The 19,110-nt window shown below is 42.6% G+C and overlaps 1 protein-coding gene across 3 annotated transcripts in view; it reads left to right on the top strand.

Annotated features, from left to right (window-relative positions):
- Window positions 1–18,388, top strand: part of ADAMTS16 (ADAM metallopeptidase with thrombospondin type 1 motif 16) — a 184,787-nt gene extending 166,399 nt beyond the window's left edge. Inside the window, exons 19-24 of one of the 3 annotated variants that reach the window (XM_025205793.1) lie at window positions 121–322; window positions 1,276–1,470; window positions 3,732–3,956; window positions 6,804–6,915; window positions 13,880–14,027; window positions 16,875–16,986. In XM_025205793.1, the coding sequence (XP_025061578.1) occupies window positions 121–322; window positions 1,276–1,470; window positions 3,732–3,956; window positions 6,804–6,915; window positions 13,880–14,019 (874 nt within the window). In that variant the 3' untranslated portion in view covers window positions 14,020–14,027; window positions 16,875–16,986. Of the gene's footprint in view, window positions 1–120; window positions 323–1,275; window positions 1,471–3,731; window positions 3,957–6,803; window positions 6,916–13,879; window positions 14,028–16,874 lie in introns of all 3 variants that reach the window. The other 2 variants (XM_025205792.1, XM_025205794.1) reach the window with 2 other exon arrangements.
- The last annotated feature ends 722 nt before the right edge of the window (window positions 18,389–19,110 follow it).

Here is a 19,110-nt window from a genome sequence, read left to right as displayed (position 1 = left end):
TCCTGCTTTTCAATTCTTTTAATTTTTTTCTGACAAAAGACTAAAGGAAAAAAATCAACCTATGAATGAACACATGGAGATGGTACTAGCTGATTACATTTCAATAAACCTTTTTTCTAGTTGGTCTGTTGGCAACTGGAGCGAGTGCAGTCTGACTTGTGGAACAGGAGAGCAACTCAGACAAATACGGTGTGTTCAAAGAATCCGCTACAAGCCAGAGCCCGTGTCATATTCTTTCTGTCCAGTACCTGCTCCGATCAGCAGGCAGATTTGCAATACTCAGAGTTGTTCACCTGCTTGGAGTGTGGGGCCCTGGTCAGAGGTAAGAACACAGGATTAACTTGAGTGGTGAGTAGTACAGCTAGCAATGAACTTGTGGACTAGCTAATCACTTTTGAATATACAGAATGAGTTTTTGTCTCTGTTCTATGCCAAGATTTAATGCATTAAACATTTATACATGGATTACTCTTATATATAGTCACTATGATATATAGTTCTCTGAGTATAATCTGTACTCCTCTGAGTAAAGACCTCTGTTCCTACTCCTGAAAAGGAGCAAGGCTAGCAGTTCCACCATAACTGGCTTTGTGATCAGTGGGAGCATATATTATTTCTTCCTTTCCCATCAAGTATTATTCCCATCCTTTCTTAGGTTTATGCTGCTGTCTACCACTGTAGGATCTGAGCAATCCCGTGTAAAATTGATTGGAAATTAAAGTGTAAAAAAATCTTCATCTTGTTTTACTGCCTTTTAAAATATAATGCATGCTTATTTATTGCTCTCACCAGTTGCTGGATTTGGCACCTGGAGACTGACTCTCTCTGCAAGCACAGAATATAATGCACTTAGCTGTAGTGTAAGCTTTCCCAAATATCCCACCTATGTGTCCCAATTATGGCTGTAAAGACCACTTTTGGTAGTGGGGAAGTTAAGTCTCTGTGGGTGCATCTACAGGAGATGCTATGGCACAGTAGCAATGAGCTACTGCATGATAGCTTGTTGCTACTGCGCAGTAATGTTGCTGAGCACTAACCATGTGGCAATGGTACTGCATAGTAGCTCATTGGTACTGCGCAGTAGCATCGGGGAAAAACCATGTGGCGATGGTACTATGCCGTAATGCTGGTTAATGCGCAGTCATTTAGTACTTGCATACTGTGCAGTGGGCAGCTCATGTAGACACACCCTGTGCCCATGTTGAGCCTCATACTCCCTCACAATTAACTTGTTAATATAATCACAAGCAAATACAGCCTGTTTCCCATCTCTAGTGTTCACGAACATGTGGAAAAGGATGGAGGAAAAGAACAGTTGTCTGTAAGAGCACAAATCCCTCTCCCCGGGCTCAGATTTTGACTGATGCTGCTTGTACAACAGAACTGAAACCAAAAACTCAGGAAGCTTGTCTCCTCAAGCGCTGCCACAAACAGAAGAAGCTGCAGTGGTTTGTGTCCACGTGGTCAGAGGTAGGCAATACTATCTCATTGCCCTTGTAAAAATTTTTTTAAAGAATGTGTAGTTCAAATCTGTAGGAGGACTGAATTTTTTAAGCGTATGTGGTAAATGACCTGCTCTAATCAATTGCTAGCTAGTACTAGCATGATAAGAAACTACAACCTCTCCCCCCACCCCCACTTTCCCTGTGCAACATTAGTGACAAGGACACTGAAACATTTATAAGGAACCTCCAAAGGATTATCATCACAATGTTATAGTATTTATTTATTTACACAATGCCAAATCCTATGTTTCATAGACAAAATTACCATTACTTTGAAAGAATTTGGCTGTGTTGAGTCTGCAGGAATTGGTATTCCATAGTGCAGTACATAGGCATATAAGGAAGATCCATAAGGAAAGTTTACTGGTAATGAAAATACAGTGGTCAGCATTTCCCAGTAATTAACACACTATGCTAGCTGACAAACAAGGCTGTTTCACTGGGCCATTGCCTTTGTTAGCACTGATAACAACACCTATAGCTATGATTGCCTAACACTTTTCCTTATGTAACCCTGTTTTCAGGATTTTAACATGCCAGATTGAACTGAAATTTTCCATGCTGAACGTCTGCCTCTGGCCGAATTTTGTGGAAAATTTCAGCAGAACCAGTGTGGCCATTTCTAAGAATGAAATGAGAGAAACCAATTGTTTTGCCCATGTTATCAATTCCTGACAAATGTAATTGTTTGTCCTGTATGTTTTGGAGCAGAATATGAAATTTGGCAGGGAAACATCACTCTGACATCATGAATATGCCTTTTGGTGTCTCTGTAAAATTCCAATCTGAATTTCTTCAAGTTGCAAGTGTTCATAAATCACCTCTTGGCCAGGTGAAGCTTTTTATCATTTGACAGTTAAATTATCCAAATCCATGCACTATGGATGCTTCATTCACTTCATAGAACTTTTGTGGCAGTCAGCTTGAACACCTGCCCATCTGCTCAAAGAGACTCGGCATACTTCATACCAAGGCTAAGTAAGACTTCCCCTGCATTTGCTCCTCTTGGCTTTTAGAGATCTCTGTAGTGCCAGATGCAGGTGCAAGACAGCTGGAGGAAGAGCAAGGGGAAACAGTTAGACTGCAATGCAGAAGGGGTAGGAGGTTGGACAGAGAAAAAGACTAAGACATAGGGTATGGAGGAATGAGAAAGAATAGTCTAGGACAGCTGAAAGGAAATGGAAATATTGGGAATGGAGCTTGGGCACAGTACAAATACTGGGACAGAGAGAAGCTCTGCATGTGTACACGGTGGTGCCATGTGATAGAGAGAAATAGGAATGAGGTAGGAGGGGTTGAACTGATGGATTAGTGTATTGGCAGAATGGTTTCAGTCCCAGTGCAATAAACCCCAGATTTGTATTTGTGTTGCACTCTGAAATGATAAGTGCCATAGAAAAGCCCACAGGGACATAAATAGTTCTGTATTAAGTGCAAAGCTTGGGAGGCACGCAGAAAGGAACCACTGAATGCTGAAGTTAAAATGAAATATTGATTATAGCTACCAAGTCAATGAGAACCATTTATCATATGCACTGAAAAAGTCGTAAGTCCTATGGAAACAAATAGTATGGGATTGCGTAACTAAAGACGGGATTATGATGCATATAGCAAAGAGGGCCAAACTGATGTTGCACAGACAACTTTAAATCTGGCATTTCCTAACTTTTGAGTTACTTGGCTTTGCAAACTTCATATTCTTTTAATGAAAGATCCTTATTATATAGAATATGTTGGCAAATACTGACTTTTGGCAGTGACCACTGTGCAGAGGTATTGTGGTGTGTGTATATATATATATATATATTGCAAAAAATCATATTTTAAAACAGCCTACCCTTTTTGAGGCATTATGAACTGATTTTAATGACTTGTTTATTAATATTCCAATAATATGAAGAACCCCCTGCTCCCTTTCTCTCCTTCCTGTTATTCCAAGGAAGGTTTTTTCTTATGTAAAACTGTTTGGCAGAATATACTCCACGGAAAGTTGTCAATATTCTGGTACTTTAACATACAGTAGATGAAAACTACAAACTATCAAAAATAAAAATTAAGTTTTGCTACTGCAAATCCTTGTTCTGTCCTCTACACTTATATTTCTCTTAAGGCTACACAGAAAAAATGCTGCTGCTTGTATATTCTTGAGAGTAAGAAAATTATAGTTGCCATATAAGATTGTCAACAGGCTACCATAACATCTCACTTCCCGTGTCTTTCTTTTAGTGTTCAGTGACATGTGGAAAAGGAATTCAGAGACGGTTATTAAAATGTACAGAAAAGTATGTTTCTGGAAAATACCGAGACCTTGCTCCAAAAAAGTGCTCCCACCTGCAGAAACCAAACTTGGATCTGGAAAAAGACTGCATTTTAGCTGTGTGTCCTAAGCACCCCATTTACTCAGCAGTGAGTTATACTCGAGGCAGCTGGTACTCCTCTCCTTGGTCTCAGGTACATGACAGTATTAACTTTTGAACCTATTTTAAGTCACAGATGAAGTCATAATCTGCTATGGCCTTGTGCATCATACAGGCTAAAGAAATCAATCTAGTAATTCCTGAAATGGAGGGAATTATTTTCTATATGAAAGAACACAGTTGAACCCAATAGTCTGTGGTAAAAAGAGTGATTAGGATAACTGGAAAGGGAATTATTTATATTTATTATATATTTCCACTATCTTCAAAATTACACTTGGGTCTTTGTAAACAGAAAAGAAAAAATGGTCCCTACCCAGAAAAATTCCCCCTCTGTTTTCAGAAAATGGCCTTTAGGACTGCCCAAGTGTTCATAACAGCTTAGGAGATCTTGGAGGAGAAACCTCTTATTCAGAGTTAATTAGAACCATTCTTTGCATCTTAACAGAGTAGTAAAATATATCTACATGCCTTTCACTACCCTGTAGACACTTGATACATGGAGTCTCCATGCCTTGATGAAGTGGTCACAAAGCTTTTGGCAAACTTTCCCCATTTAACACAGATTTTTAAAAACAGATTCAGAGACTATAAATTATTTTGTTGTAAGAATTCAGTGAGTTGCTCACCATAGGCACTTACATTCGATACTCTAAGCTCAATTCTGTGGAAGGTTGTCAAGATATAATGGCTTGATGCCCAGCAGCTTGTGATACTTAAGAAGTCATTCTTAAAGGGGTTTAAAATCTCTTGTTATGCCATGTGGTCTGCAGGTTTTTTGATCAGCCTTATTTATCTTTTATTTTGAGGGGGACCACTGTATTAAGATGAACTTGAAGTGGTTGAGTAGAGTATGTGGCTGAGTTTCAGATAGTTCACATGCTAATTTAAGGTTGATGTGACTGGTTAAGTGCAAACACCTGTCTGGCTGTCTGAATGATTCACCACTCAGAAAACAGGGTGTGAAATCAGAGTCTGAGCAGTGTAAGAAGACGTATTTCATTCCAACCATTCTTTTTGTTGTCTGTGTGAAAGTTTAGTGGGAATCGATAACTTTTGGGGACAAGAAGCATGAAGGATGAGCACTTGCAACAATGGGGTTGACTTCTGGCACAGAACCAGAGACCTTTGTAATTACAACAGACCTGACAGGATGAATTTATATTCCCTTTTGAGAAGGCCTGTACAGACCCACGCTCTTCAAAGTGCAAGACATAGCATTGCAAGCTGGGAACCATCTGCAAAACAGTGACCATTGGGGTCAGGAGTGCATACACATGCTCTGTTTTATAGATCCAAATCCTTGGTGTGAGATTACATAAGAGCCTGAAGGCCTTGCTTCACTCAGTTCCCTTCTTTCCTCCTCCTTCTCAGGCAGCAAAGCACTGCATTGTATTAGCCACGGCCCAGATTTTATTCCATCTATTGGGGATCTAAGTGGATTTGGGTGTCTAAAGGCAATTCTGTTTTACCCTATTTGAATCCTTGACTATCCATATCACTTCTACTTTGGTAACACTCCCTCCTCTGACCTTTAAAACTGAGTCACAAAAAACAGTGAGGAGGAAGGCCTGCTGACAGTTTTTCTGGGACTCAAGCAGGGTGAAGTAGAATTTCACTTTAGCATCTAAGTCCACTTGCATACCGAATAGGTAAAATTAAATCTGGTCCTTGACTTCACTCCTTGACACGTTTCCTTTATTACATGGTTTCGTTTGTAAGTCAAACACAGTCTCCTCTATACTATGTTTGTAGATGCTAAGCTATGGTGTGCTATATCAGGAAACAAAAATGTGTAGAGGAGAAAGAGTAAATAGTTCCAGTTTAGCTTAGATTGGTTAGGTTCACTCCACTGTGTGTTCCTGAATCAAAAGCAGAGGTTCCGAGGCAAGTCATGGATATTATCTTTTCATTGACTTGCTCTTTCCTTTGCAGTTAATAGTCAGGAAGACCTGGCTAAAATATGCCTCATTTTCTATGGTGTATGTGAGACATGGCTGCATGCAGCCCAGGTGATTTCCAAGTCCTCTAGTCTTTTACAGCTTTTCTTTAATGTTGGATCATTCTTTCACTAAGTTCAGTTTTGTTTGTACAGTTCTCTGCTACCTAAGCATGAGAAAATCTCCTCAAGATAGTGACACCTGGGAAAAAGCATGGGAGCTGCTAGAGGCAGAGCCTATTGGTATAAAGCAGTGGTGCACCTACCTGTGTATAAAGCAGTGTGCTCAACTTTTTGCCCTGCAGGACAAATGAGTGGGGCTAGTCCACAGGCCAAATCAGACCTGTGCCCCCGGGATCAGGCATGTGCACCCAGATCTAGACCATGCTGCCCCCATTTGCCTGGATTGGGGCCTTGGACCATGTGCCACCTTTGCCTGTTTCTGCATATTGGGTTTTGGGCCCTGGGACCCCACCCCATCCCCTGTCCCTTCCCTACCACCTAGCTCTATATGCCAGGATTGTGGCCATGGGATGCTGCATCACCTCTCCCTGGACCTACATGTTGGGATCAGGCCCCATGCACTGGATCTGGCACACAGGACCATGGCCCATGGGGCCTGCCAGAGACCCTTATTTTCCTGTTGATTCAATAAGGTCTGAGCGCTGGCACTGTATGTGGGCATGCTATGAAATCAGCAAGCAGATGGTGGGGCAATAAACTAACAGAATTAATGTTACAATTATGAGGTTTATAAATTGCATCTATTATAGTACATCTATAACTTTCTTGCAAAAAATCTATATTTTAGTTTGAAATATTAAGTGCTAAGTCATGAAGAAATACATTTACTAAAAGTTTGCAGATGCTAGTGACATCTTAATGAACTTATAATTTTACCAGTACAGCAAACATGCTTCCTTACATTTTTTTCACTCTCAGGATGAATTTAAAGAAATCATGAAATTCACAGGACAAAGCACAGAGAGATTTGATGTGAATCAGCTGAATCAATTCTGTTTGACTCCTATAACTGAGAAAATAAGCATGTCAGGTAAAATCCGTGGAGGCATTGTGGTGACTAAAATGGTACTCAGGTTGTTCATAAGCATCTAAGTCCAAGAAAAGCAATCCAGGAAACCCCACTCAGAAGCTTCTAATCCTAGAGGCACCTTCATTTATTTGGTGTCTCTAATTTGGGCCACAAAGTTCCTAGGACACCTAAAATTAGACTTCTGTGCATTACCAGAAATGCCTGATTTTGAGCAGCTGTGCATCAAACTCTTGCCTAACCTCCATTGTGGCGGTGTTGGTTTTGCCTATATTTGTTCCTGCTGGATTAGTGGTCAGAACACTCTCCCAGGAAGTTGGAGACCTGGGTTTTGGGTCCTTCTCAGCCTGAGGCAGGGTGGCCATTCGTCCAGCTTATACCAAACCGTCCTGTATTTAAACCTTTTGTCCTCTGTTCATTTCTGAATGAGGAGCAGACTGCAAAAAGTTCTGTTTTTCAGTTAATTGGTGGAAATACATGTCAATCATTTGCCCTCATGATTCTATTGGCAGTGCCTAATGGTAGAGCAGTGCACAGCCAAGAGGAGTAGGATTCCCAACTAGGAAAGGAGGGTGGGAGGTGGCCTTTTTATGGTAGCCCTGCCCCTTGCTGCTGATTGGCCAAGGGGCCCAGTGGCCCCTCTCCTCGCTGCTAATTGACCAAGGAGGCAGTGACACCACCCCTCATCACAGAGTGGCCGAGGGGGACTGCCCTCACAAGGGGATGTTCTGTATTCTGGGGATGCATCAGTGGCCACCCTACCCTGAGGGGATTAAAACACTCATTCTCCAATGCCTACGGGCATTTATACACATACATTTTCTTTCTTGGACATGCCGGAGATCTGTGCAGTTGTATAAGCAGCGAAGTGCACATCAGCGCACAGAAAATGGCGGTGGTGTGCTTTTGAATTAAAACACCTTCAAGGTGTTCTAGCTCAAAAGCGGACCACCAACATTTTCTGTGTGCTGATGCACATTTTGCCACTTATACAACTGCGTGCGCTGTGGCACGTGCATATAAAAATGCCCTTTGAGTGTCTCCTTACAAACAAATTACACAGAAGGGTATATGGAGCCATCTTTCTGGTTGAAGAGAAGTTCAAGGCAGCTAAGAGTGCAAGAGTCATTCAGCGAGGAGAAGAGCAGGTAAGAGGAAGGCCCAGGTCTGTAGCCTGCTGGTTAGGATACTCCCCCTTCCCCTCCATTCCCAGCTAAAATCTGGGTCCTTGTTCCTGCTCCAGAATTATTTCTGGTGTTTTATGCAATAACTCTTTAGTGTAAAATACATAAATGTTCCATGGAGCAGACTAGAACCCAGAATTGACCATGTCCCAATAGAGAGACCTCACTGCTGAACTATAGTCCTGCACCCACTTCCTCGTTTTCTTTCTGGCCTCATGATTTCTGTATTCTTTTCTGCGAAGTGGCCCCACTAAATGGGAAAGGGGACAGGATACCATCATCCCAATGTAGTCTGTAGCCTGGTGATGAGGACTCTCCTCAGAGATAGAAGATGACGTTTTGAACACCAGCAGGCTGAAGAGGGCATTGAATCCAGGCCTAATCTAACCACCAGACTGTAACATAAAAAGTGATGACAACCTTTTAAAACAAATGTGCCTGTGGGTATGGCATGACAGTGCTGCCAATATGAATTAGAATGCCGTTCTAAGTGAGCCTATTTTTTCCTGGTCATCTATGTGGCCATTTTTAAAATACTTATAGGGTGTTTTTGGAATTTACTTGTCCAGGGTTATAGCTGCAACAGCACACACTCAGCAGGCATGACTGTAATTGTCCTTGTGTGAAGGGCTACATATCAGGGAATAGAATACCCCTGGATGTGTAAGCATCAAATATGGCCATTCTGATGACTAGGAAAGAATAGAATGCTATCCTGAGAGTACATCCAGCAGGTCAGGCCCTCCAGGGACATAGGGAGTATCTAGGTTCCCATCTTTGTTCTGACTTAGAGTGGAGAGTGGACAGGAGTCAAACACAAGCCTCTTGGACTGGGCCAGTTCTATGCATGCCCATGGAATTTTGCAATCCTAAATGGAGGCATCAAAGAATTCAGGTGCCTCCAGGATTTGGTGACCTTTGGCAGAGTTTCCTCAATATATTTTTTGGACTGAGCTGCATTCACTTTGTGTAAGTACCATTTTTAGATGCCTGCAGTCTCCACTTCTGGATTGTACCTGAAGTGCTTTATTTAGATTTAAATAGACCAGCCCATCTTATGGAGAACACCACCCTCCCTGCAAAAAAACAAAACAAAGACATAGGAGTCAGTTAGTCACAATGTTTTAATTTATGAATGTCTTGGTTTTTCAGTTTTAATTTTAGGGCCCTGCAATTTCTTCTCTGTAAAAATGACAAAAAGAAAAGGATTTCTTAGGGTGATATCTTTTATTGGATCAACTGTATAGTTGGCATAATTAGTGGGGGGCAAAAAGGGCAACCATCCTGCGTACTGACCTGGGGGAAAGAGGCAACAAAAAAGTGGCAGCTATGCATTTACTTTCATAATCCCTTTTGCCACTTCCATTTTGCTCCAGCACCCTTCCACATCCCTACATTTCTGATGGTTGGGATAGAGTTAGACAAGCTTTCAAATGTAAGACATTTCTCTTTAGGTCTGAAGAGTTAAAGCCAGTACATCATGGCATAGCCAAAGCAGCTAGAAGAGGCAGCAGAGAAATTCCCAGGTGTAGCAGGCAAACAATTAGCAGGAGAGAAGGAGCTGATTATTGGAAGAACAAGAATGTGATAATGACCGTTCTCCTTTTTGATGGGCCTTAATCTCCCAGTTTAGACAAAGCATTCAAAAGCTTGTCTAACTCTATTCCCAGTTGGTCCAGTAAAAGATATCACCCTTAGAAATCCTTGCCTTGTGCTTAATTCCTGGACCAACATGACTATAGCATCACAGGGGTGGGCAAAATATGGCCCATGGGTCAGATCTGGCTCACCAGGGAATTTTATAGGGCCTGTGGTGGGTCCCACATGGGTAACCTGGGTTGTGGCACATGCAGCTGGCCCTACCACCCCTGGGCATGTGGCATGGCAGGGGCAGCACAGTGGCCAGACTTGGCTTTCCAGCAGCCCCCATAGCAGAAGTTCACTCCGCCCAGCTCTCACTGCCAGTGTCTCCACTGCTACCGGACCCAGCCCCACTGCCCAGACACCCTGGCTTATCTGCCTGGCACCCACCTCCGGGGGCACTGGACAGAAAGGGAAGGTTGGGTTTTGATAGAGATCAACCTGGGACTCTCATGGGCAGGGCATACTTTGGTCAGGTGGATGGGATGAGGCCACGGGCAGACGGGAACCAGCATCTGGGAGTGGGACAGGTGGGTGGGTGGGGTTGGGGCTGGCCCCAGAGCACAGCTACATTCCCCTCCCCCATGGAACTGGTGCCCATCGCAGGGATGTGCAGGGAATGGATTGTGGCTCTGCCCTGGCCCCACATTATCACCCCCTGATCCCAACCCTGGTTCCATTCATCTGTCCCACTCCCAGATGCCAGTCCCTTCTAGCTAGCAGTGCCATCACATCCACTAGGCCAAGGACACCCTGCCTGCGGGGCCCCAGGCTGGTTTCATGGACACCTCACTCGCCCATCGTCTCCATCCAGCACTCCCAGTGATGGGTGCAGGGTGGATGGGCCTGGGGCCAGATAGGATCAATTCCCCCTCTCCTTCCCTGCTGCCATGCTGGGCTGAGTCAGCACCCTCCCCCAGCCTGCAACAGGCTTTTTCAGATACGTATTTGCTTTGTTAGACTGAGTTAACAGGTGTCTATACAAAGCTTTTCAAAACATCATCCAATATGTGTCTTTTAATTTGATTTCTGTTATTTGCTTTACCTGTTGTTCTTTAACTTTTTGGTTCAGTTTCACATGATTCTGTGCACATTTTCATGTTGAACTTGATTAGCCATATAGTTCTGGTTTTATGATCATGTTGAGTCAATGTGAGCCAGCAGCATCAAAAGGTCCATAAACAGACATTTTTTCATTTTTTTTCACCCAGCACTGTTCATCTGTGAGCATTTGTTAACTGAGCCTCCCAACAGCCCTGTGAGACTCCCATCTGACACCATTTAACTGGGATGCAATAACTATTTAAGACTGAAGAGCCACTACAGAGCTGTTTAAGGCAGGAACTGGGTTTGAAATTCCCTAGGAATATAAGTGCAGTAATCAAAATGTAGTTATCTGCATGGAATTTGACCAAGACATAGGAGTTAACTTCCTCTCTTTAAAAAAAAAAAAATCATAATAACCTTGAGTAGATAAGTCATTAGCTTATGGCAAATCTGAAAGAAAGCAACTCTAGCAAACCAAAGCACTATGTAACCAAACTTGTAGCCAAAGCACTATGCTGGAGTGTCAGCTTAGTACTGACTCAGGAAAGAGTAGCACACAGTGGTTTATCCAAAGCCTTTGATTTCAGTGGGCTTTAGATCAAAGCCTTAATGCATCATCAATGCAACTTTCTGCAACACCCCTGTCCCTAGGAGGACTCCCATTCACCAACTGAATCTTCCATGCCTTGTGATCAATGAGCATCTGAGCACAAGGCTGCAAGCAAGTTTAATTAACAAACATTACTCACAGTTATTCTTCATACATTTTCAAAATGTAATAAAGTTTGCTGTGAGCATTTCCATAGAAAGATGTGCTTTATATATAATTGACTGTCTTGAAAAGTGTAGGTATAAAGGCTCACAGCAGTTACAAAAATTAATAGGATGTCAGTGAGCAACAGGAATGAACTAAGAAAAAAATTAAGCTATCTACTTATTGAATGACTATTTTTTCCAACATTGTTGTCCAGACTCTAGAAAATGTGAAAGGAGAAAATACTATAGAAATAATCTAATAAACAGAAGGCAGTTTATCCAAAAACAGAAATCTTATAAAAATCCTTTCTTTATGTTAAAGGCTGGGATAAACTGTGCTATCCTATAGCTACAGAAGACCATATTTTCTAGTGCTGTGTGAAGCTTCGGTCGCTGATTTGATTTGGTGGAGATTTGGCCCGATTTGGTGGTTGAATCTCCAAGTCTGTATTGAATCAGGAGACCTTTTAATCTCTCTGAATCAAATTGGAGAGATTTGGAAACATTCGGAGATTCAGACATAAACACAGATTTAAATGTTTTTTCTACATACCTCTAGGTACCAGGTGGCTTATCAACGCTGCGATGGTGGGGCGGATGGAGCATCCCACAGGAGCATGGGGGGCGCCCCACCCCTCTTGGCACCAGAGCCGGAAGTGGACCAGAAGCACTTCTGGTCTACTTCCAGGTCCACCGGGGAACGCACAGGCCCCCCCCCCCCCCCATGTCTCTCAAGTGCAGCTACAGGTGCCTCCTGGGTCTGGGGGGGCACCCAGGGTTCCCCTGTGGCCGATTGCCAAGTCAGAGGGGGCGCAGGGGCCCCCCCGCATGCTCCCCGGCGGACCTGGAAGTGGACCAGAAGTAGTTCTGGTCCACTTTCAGGTTTGCCACCAAGCACGCAGGGGGACGCCCTGCAATCCTGTGGGACACTCCATCCACCCCAGCATCGCAGCATTCATAAGTCACACCTGGTACCTCGAGGTATGTAGAAAAAACATTTAAAGCTGTGTCTATGGTCAAGTCACTAATTCTCCAAATCAGCATCGAATCTTCAGATTTAAATTCAGCCAAATTGAATCAGGGACAGTAATATGAATCAAGAAACTGAATCACTGTCCCTGATTCGGGCCGAATCTGAATTGAATACTGCCCATTTTGCACACCCTTAATATATTTATCATAGCACTGAAATATCTATTGATTAACATACAAGGGAACTGAAACCACCTGTACAGCATTTTGCCCAGCAAAACCTGGAATGCATATATGGGCCCAAAGTTAGCTGTATGGGAATTAATTTCTGATTCAACAAAGAACTTAAATATTTACTTGCATACTGCATGCACCCTTCCCACAAAGAATAGCCTTTCAAAATTGGGATGCTTGTCTTAAGTGGGGAAGCAGATTTTCATCACCAGAAGAGAAGCGTGGAGATGCTCTCGCTTCTCTTTGAGTCAGCAAGCAACAGGGGTGGGATCCAGCTTTAACCCTCTCACTGCCTCTGCCAAATTGGCAGTAGTTTTTTGGCTGAGCAGTCAAAAGCTGCTGCCAATTTGGCAGAGGCTATGAAAGGGTTAGCACCATAGCCTGAAGTAGCCAGTTAGCTGGCTGAGGGCAAATGACCTGTTATAAGCAGTCAGTTCTCTCAGTCATGACTCTGGAAAATATCTTTTTTTCCTACATTTGCCTTCCAAAATCAAGGTGTGTGTCTTACTTGGGGGCATTTCATATGTAAAACAAACAGAAACAGTAAATGCTTCCATCCTATTAGCATCATTGAACTAAATGACATTCTTGTATTTAAGCACTTTATCAGAGACTTTGAATAGGAAAGATGCACTGAATTGAACCTTTCCAAGTTATGTCCGACACAAATGATTCATGGGGCTGTGATCCAGATCCTACTGATCATAATTCTTGTGTGAATAAAGCTAAACGGTGTAGTAGCATCAGTCCATTGAAGGGTACTGAGATTTCTGTTGGTTGTGTACTTAGGGAAATCTCATCCCTGAATTCCATCTCTGCTTTTAAGTGGCAAAGTCCTCCAGCTTTGGGTTCCTTTAAGGGAGCACAGTTTGCTCCTACAAAACTTGTGCCTGCAAAATTACACCCATAAAATGAACACAGTTAGCCTCATCTTGCAAGTAACACAATTTTGCTTTTTCTATTTGAATTTTGGCCAAGTTGGTCAGGATCTCTAACCTGATCCCCTGTGTATGTCATCACACACTCCATCCCAATGTCAGGTTCTTCTTCTATTTTTCCTTTATACGCTTACCAGTGTTGTCTCAGGTGGGAATACAACAGGTATAGCTCATTCACTGTTTTCTGCCTTACAGTGCACAGCAACCTGTGGTGGTGGTGTGCAAGTGCGGTCTGTGCAATGCCTGGCATCTGGCAGACCAGCCACGGGCTGTCCCCTGCACCAGAAGCCTATCACCTCCCAAGCCTGCAACACAAACTTCTGTCCCATTCCTGAAAAGAAAGGTAACTACAAAGACTGCATCCTTGTCCAACTTGGAGCATTGCATTTCCCTTAATGCTGATGCTTTACCTGTCAGCAGAGTAGGCTGGTGTGTCAATTCAGACATTTGCCATGAGATCCCATGTCAGGCTGTATGTGAGATTGAGTCTGTGAATAGTGTTTCTTCTCCAAATAACTCTTCTCTTTTCCACCTGTGGTCCCATGCTCAGAGCAAAGGGAACCATAGCTAGTGTAACAGCATGGGCTTGCTAGCAAATGGCCCTTGTTATCTGTGGATCTTGAGAACTGCTGGACTATGGAGATGGAATCACAGCTTATTACAAGGGGAGCCATTTCCCTTCTCTCACCCAATCAATGATTTAAGGCAACAGCTGTCAACGTTTTCAAGCTGTGAGCTGGAATGACCCAACTTGGATCAGTGGTGGGTGGGTAGGTGCTAGGACACAGTCACAGCCACCATCATTCCTCCTCACCATAGCATAGGGGAAGCTACAAGGGCTGGATTCAGTGGCTCTGTGATCCAAACCTGGTCTGCAAGCCATAGGTTGCCAACCCCTGATTTAAGAGAACCTTCATAAAGATCTCTTTACAACATTTTCTCCTTTTTCTCTTCCTATCCTGGTTCCCCCTCTCAGATATTTCTAGGGGAAATGTGTTCTAACCAAAGTTTATCCCTTAAAAATAAGACCTCTTGACAATGGTCCTGTCTCAAGTTCCTACATTCAAGACCCCACATAACTGAATCTTTGTCACAATCATTTATTCATTAACATTCCCATGACAGTTGCTCATATACAGCTGGACCCTCATAAACTATAGACACCCAAAATATTTGAATAAACAGATGTTTGGCTGTGAATTGAGTGGTGTTTTGCAGTTTAATATAGCTGGTGTGAAATTAGGCAGACTTTAGGGTAAATTAGTTCCAGTTAACCAGAATTACACTGTATAGCCCTGTCTACACTGACAATTTTTGAGGGGGGAAAATGGAGGGATAATAATGAAGTGGGGGGGGGGGCGGGATGCAGATTTTTGTACAAATGTGTTCTAGAGACTATTAAATTCAGGGTTATGAGATGGTGGTAAAAAAACAGCAGTGGCCAATCCAAACTGGAGATCCTACATCTGGTAGTGCAATAGTCATGATGCAGTGAAACAGTCAGTGAATGCAGCCCATGTAGAAGGGTGAAGGGAAGAATTTATTAGCAGAATTTTTTGTGGGGAACAGAGTACCAAAGAAGAGCTCCCAAAAGGGAGAACCCTGAGAAGAGACCACAAGCTACTATGGAAAATTGTAATAGGTCTTTTCCCAGTGCTAACTTAGTGCTTTAAAAGGTCCAGTTTCCAGTGGCTGGAAATGGCCAAAAGCAAAACTGAATGGGAAGGAAATTTGAAGTATAAAAATATCAGTTATTACTGGCTGCTGTTTAGTAGATATACTTAAGGAAAGCTACTTGGATTAGAGAAACTCTTCTGGTTACCCTCACATCCATGTGGGTAGAAACTAAACATGTATTACTTCATTCAGTTCCCACTTTGGGTCTCCTTAGCTCCCCTTTTTGCCCAGTAGAGAAAAATAAGGCATCCACTGTGGTGGCTAGGTGAACAGTTTGGGCTATTCTAACTACAATTTCAGTCTTGTTGTCAAGCAAAAGCACCTACAGGGGGCAGCCTAGATTTGCAAATTGGGAACAAACCTAGAATTTGGAAAAATTGGCTGAGCAGAGAAAGCACGCAGATTTTTCAATTGGTCAGTTGTAAGGGTCTTTTTGAACACTAAAGCAATGCTAGGACTTGTCATCTTCACTGTTTGATACTGCTGATGACTCTAACTTTTCAGTTTGGTCCACATGTAGCCCAAGACCCCAGAACAACTGGGAGCTCCAGAAATACTGTACCAACTCCCCAGGCCTCTGTCAAGTGTGTAGGCTTTGCTGATGAGGAACATCTCCATGAATTGGGAGGGATTTTTTTCTGAAAGAAGAAGGGAATTTATCACAACCTGTTAAAGAATCCTAATGACAGGGCATCTTGTGTAATGTGAAGAGTGATACTCTGGATCTCATGCTATGCTTTATACAAGAAAAGGTTTTATTCAGAATGCACTGGATGTCACAGAGGTTGTGAGCTTGCCTTGCCTGCTCCATGGGAGTGATTGACCAAGGGATATGGTGGATTCTCTAACACTTAGGGCATTTATACACATACTTTTTTGTGCTGAAATGCACCGGAGATCCAGCACGTCGGAGCAGACTCATTTAATTGAGTCTGCTCTGCATGCGAGCTGACATGCATGAAGCTGCATCATGTGCAATTGTATAAGTGGAGAAATGCGCATCAGCGTGAGGAAATGGCAGCAGTGCTCTTTTGAACTAAAACACCTTCATTGTGTTTTAGTTCAAAAGCACACCGCCACCATTTTCTCCACGCTGACTCACGTTTCCCTGTTTATATAAATATATGCGCTGCAGCTTCGGGCACTTTTAAAAGCACCTGGTGCTGCAGCACAAACGTGTACAAATGCCCTCAATCTTCAAATGAAGATCCAATGCCTGTCTAAAACTTATGTTACTGCTCCACAAAAAGTCATAGGCCTGATGCAGATATTATTGGGTGAGGTTTGATGGCCTGTGTTGTGCAAGAGATCTGATTAGGTTAATGTAAATGTCCTTTGAACCCTAATCTTTGTGAATCTTTTAGATTCTCTTGCAAGAAAATTGATGTTTTGTTTTAGGTGGCTTTAAGGCTTTCTTTTTCTTATGCCAAGTAATCAGGCCCAGGAAGGGATAATTCTGTACTTTATACAGCATACTAGTAATTCTGCCTAACCTCTGTTTTTCCTTTTTCAGATACCTTCTGCAAGGACTACTTCAATTGGTGCTATTTGGTTCCACAGCACGGAGTTTGCAACCACAAGTTTTATGGCAAACAATGCTGCAAATCTTGTTCTAAATCAAATTTATAAATGAAGACTGGTTACTATAAACAAAGTATATTTTTAATACAAAATGAGCTGCACATTCTAAGTTGGGCTGTGCCTAATGAAGATGGGAATTTGAAGAATAATGATACTCGTCTCTCTCTCTCTTTTTTTTAAACTGTGGGCCTAAAAACTGACATGGACGTGCACTACTGGGGAGGCATTTAAATATTTTGCAGTATTCTGATAGGAGCTTCAACACTGTCTATATGCAGGGTCCCATTTCTGGGAAAAGGTAAAGAAGAAGTGGAAAAAGCACAGTTAATTTTTTTTATAGAGAATATTTTAAAATCATCTAAAGAGCTGATCTTTGCACGATATGGGTGCTGTTATGAAAAGATAACCGGGGAGAAGATTTCTGGAGGAGGAAAAGTTAAAACAAGTAAAAGTGCATTAGAACACTCAGGGCGCAGACAGAAGAGCAGCTCCCCTTTGCAACTCATAGCACTTTCCAGGAAGTGCTCTCAGTTAAAACGATCCCCTGGACCAAATAGAAGTTGGCTGTTGGGTCTGGGAGTTGGGGATTCCAGTTGCTTGCTGTGAGCCTGCAGCCCAGTCTCTGTAGCAATGCCGCTACTGCCTCCCAACCTGGATGTTGCTTTCAGAATGGGAGGGAGGAAAGGGAACAGAAGGAACTTGTTCTTGGGGTTCCCCAGCCAGTGTTGGAGGGTGGGATGGGTGGATTGGAGCCTTCCCACCTCAGGTGGGCTTCAATCCACCCGCCCCACCCTTCAGCATGGGCTGTAAAAACCCCAGACCAAACTGAAAACTTTTACCCCCTCCCATTCTGAAAATAGCAACACGCTGGAAGGCGCATGTTACAGAACACACTTTGTTTTGGAGTTACAGAATACATTATATTCCGATTTTTTGAAGGATCAGGCCCTTTTAAAGAAGTCTACAGCCATGCACTTGTGTTTGGTCATGACTGTAGACTGCTTTCTGGGGCCAGATCAGGCAAAAATTGTCACTTCTGTCTGCACTCTCGTTTTACCTCAGCTTCCCCTGAGCAGTCATCTGTTAGGTAATACTTTGAGCTACATTAAGGCTATATACTGACAGTCAAAAAGCCAGAGGCTGAATCGATTCACTCTTCACAGGTTAGCTTAAGCTGCATAGATTGGACTGATAAGCAAGTGAACAAACATTCACTTCTGATTCTGAAAATGCAGCCACATGCCTGCAGTGGCTCAGGCCAGAAGCCAGGGGGTGCTAGAGCATGCCTCTCTGCTCTGGTGGAGCAGACAGATTGGGCCAAAGCTAACCTGCCTACCCTGTGACAGGGAGTTTGTAGAGGAGGTGCAAAGCATCCTGGGATCCTGGGGGACTGTTAGGTAGCTTGAATCTGGAGGGGATCTGGGTCACAAGTTCAATAAATCAAACTTAACCTAAATCAGTTAATTCTGATACTACACCCATCCAGGTTTATCTTAAACCAGTTTTGGCCATTTTGAAAGTGGTCTATGTGCAATGAACTTCTGTTGTGTTACAGATTTGAACAAGTTTTCAATCACGTACTGGTTTATATGTAATTTCTATCCCTAGTCTAACAGTCATTAAAGAGTGAGTCCCTCTGCAGCTGTATGTAGCCGGCTCTGAATATGAATTTCAGTAAGAGTGTCTGTGTTTTTTTTGATTAGGGTCTTCAAGAACCCCATGAAAATTAAAACTATTCTAATTAAAGCAAATGTACTTGAGGCACTTAGGCCATGGAAGAACTCAAGCTCTACTTAGAGGTGGTGGGAAGGGGGAACTAAAATAATTCAAAAGGTGCTTTCTTCCCCCTTCTAGATTCACAAACCAGGGAATACTTTTCTTTGTTATTTACAAACGAGTGTTCGTATTTAAACTTTTTATATGCTTTGCCATAACTACAAAACAATTTGTTCCATGCCAGTGTTGTTTAAGCAGCTGATTATACCAAAACCATGTTGTTCATATTAAAATGTAAGGTACTACTACACTAGAGGCCTGCTTAATAGTATACTTTGTAAAGCTAAAAACCGTTTGTTTGTTTTTTCAGTATCCATTCAAAATGAATGACATTTTACAATAAAAAAGCTGCACATCTTAATATTTCACTTTGCTATATTACAGCAATGGTG

Source organism: Alligator sinensis, unplaced genomic scaffold, assembly GCF_000455745.1.
Source record: "Alligator sinensis unplaced genomic scaffold, ASM45574v1 scaffold248_1, whole genome shotgun sequence".
Taxonomy (NCBI): domain Eukaryota; kingdom Metazoa; phylum Chordata; order Crocodylia; family Alligatoridae; genus Alligator; species Alligator sinensis.
This window is presented reverse-complemented; position numbering and strand designations above follow the sequence as displayed.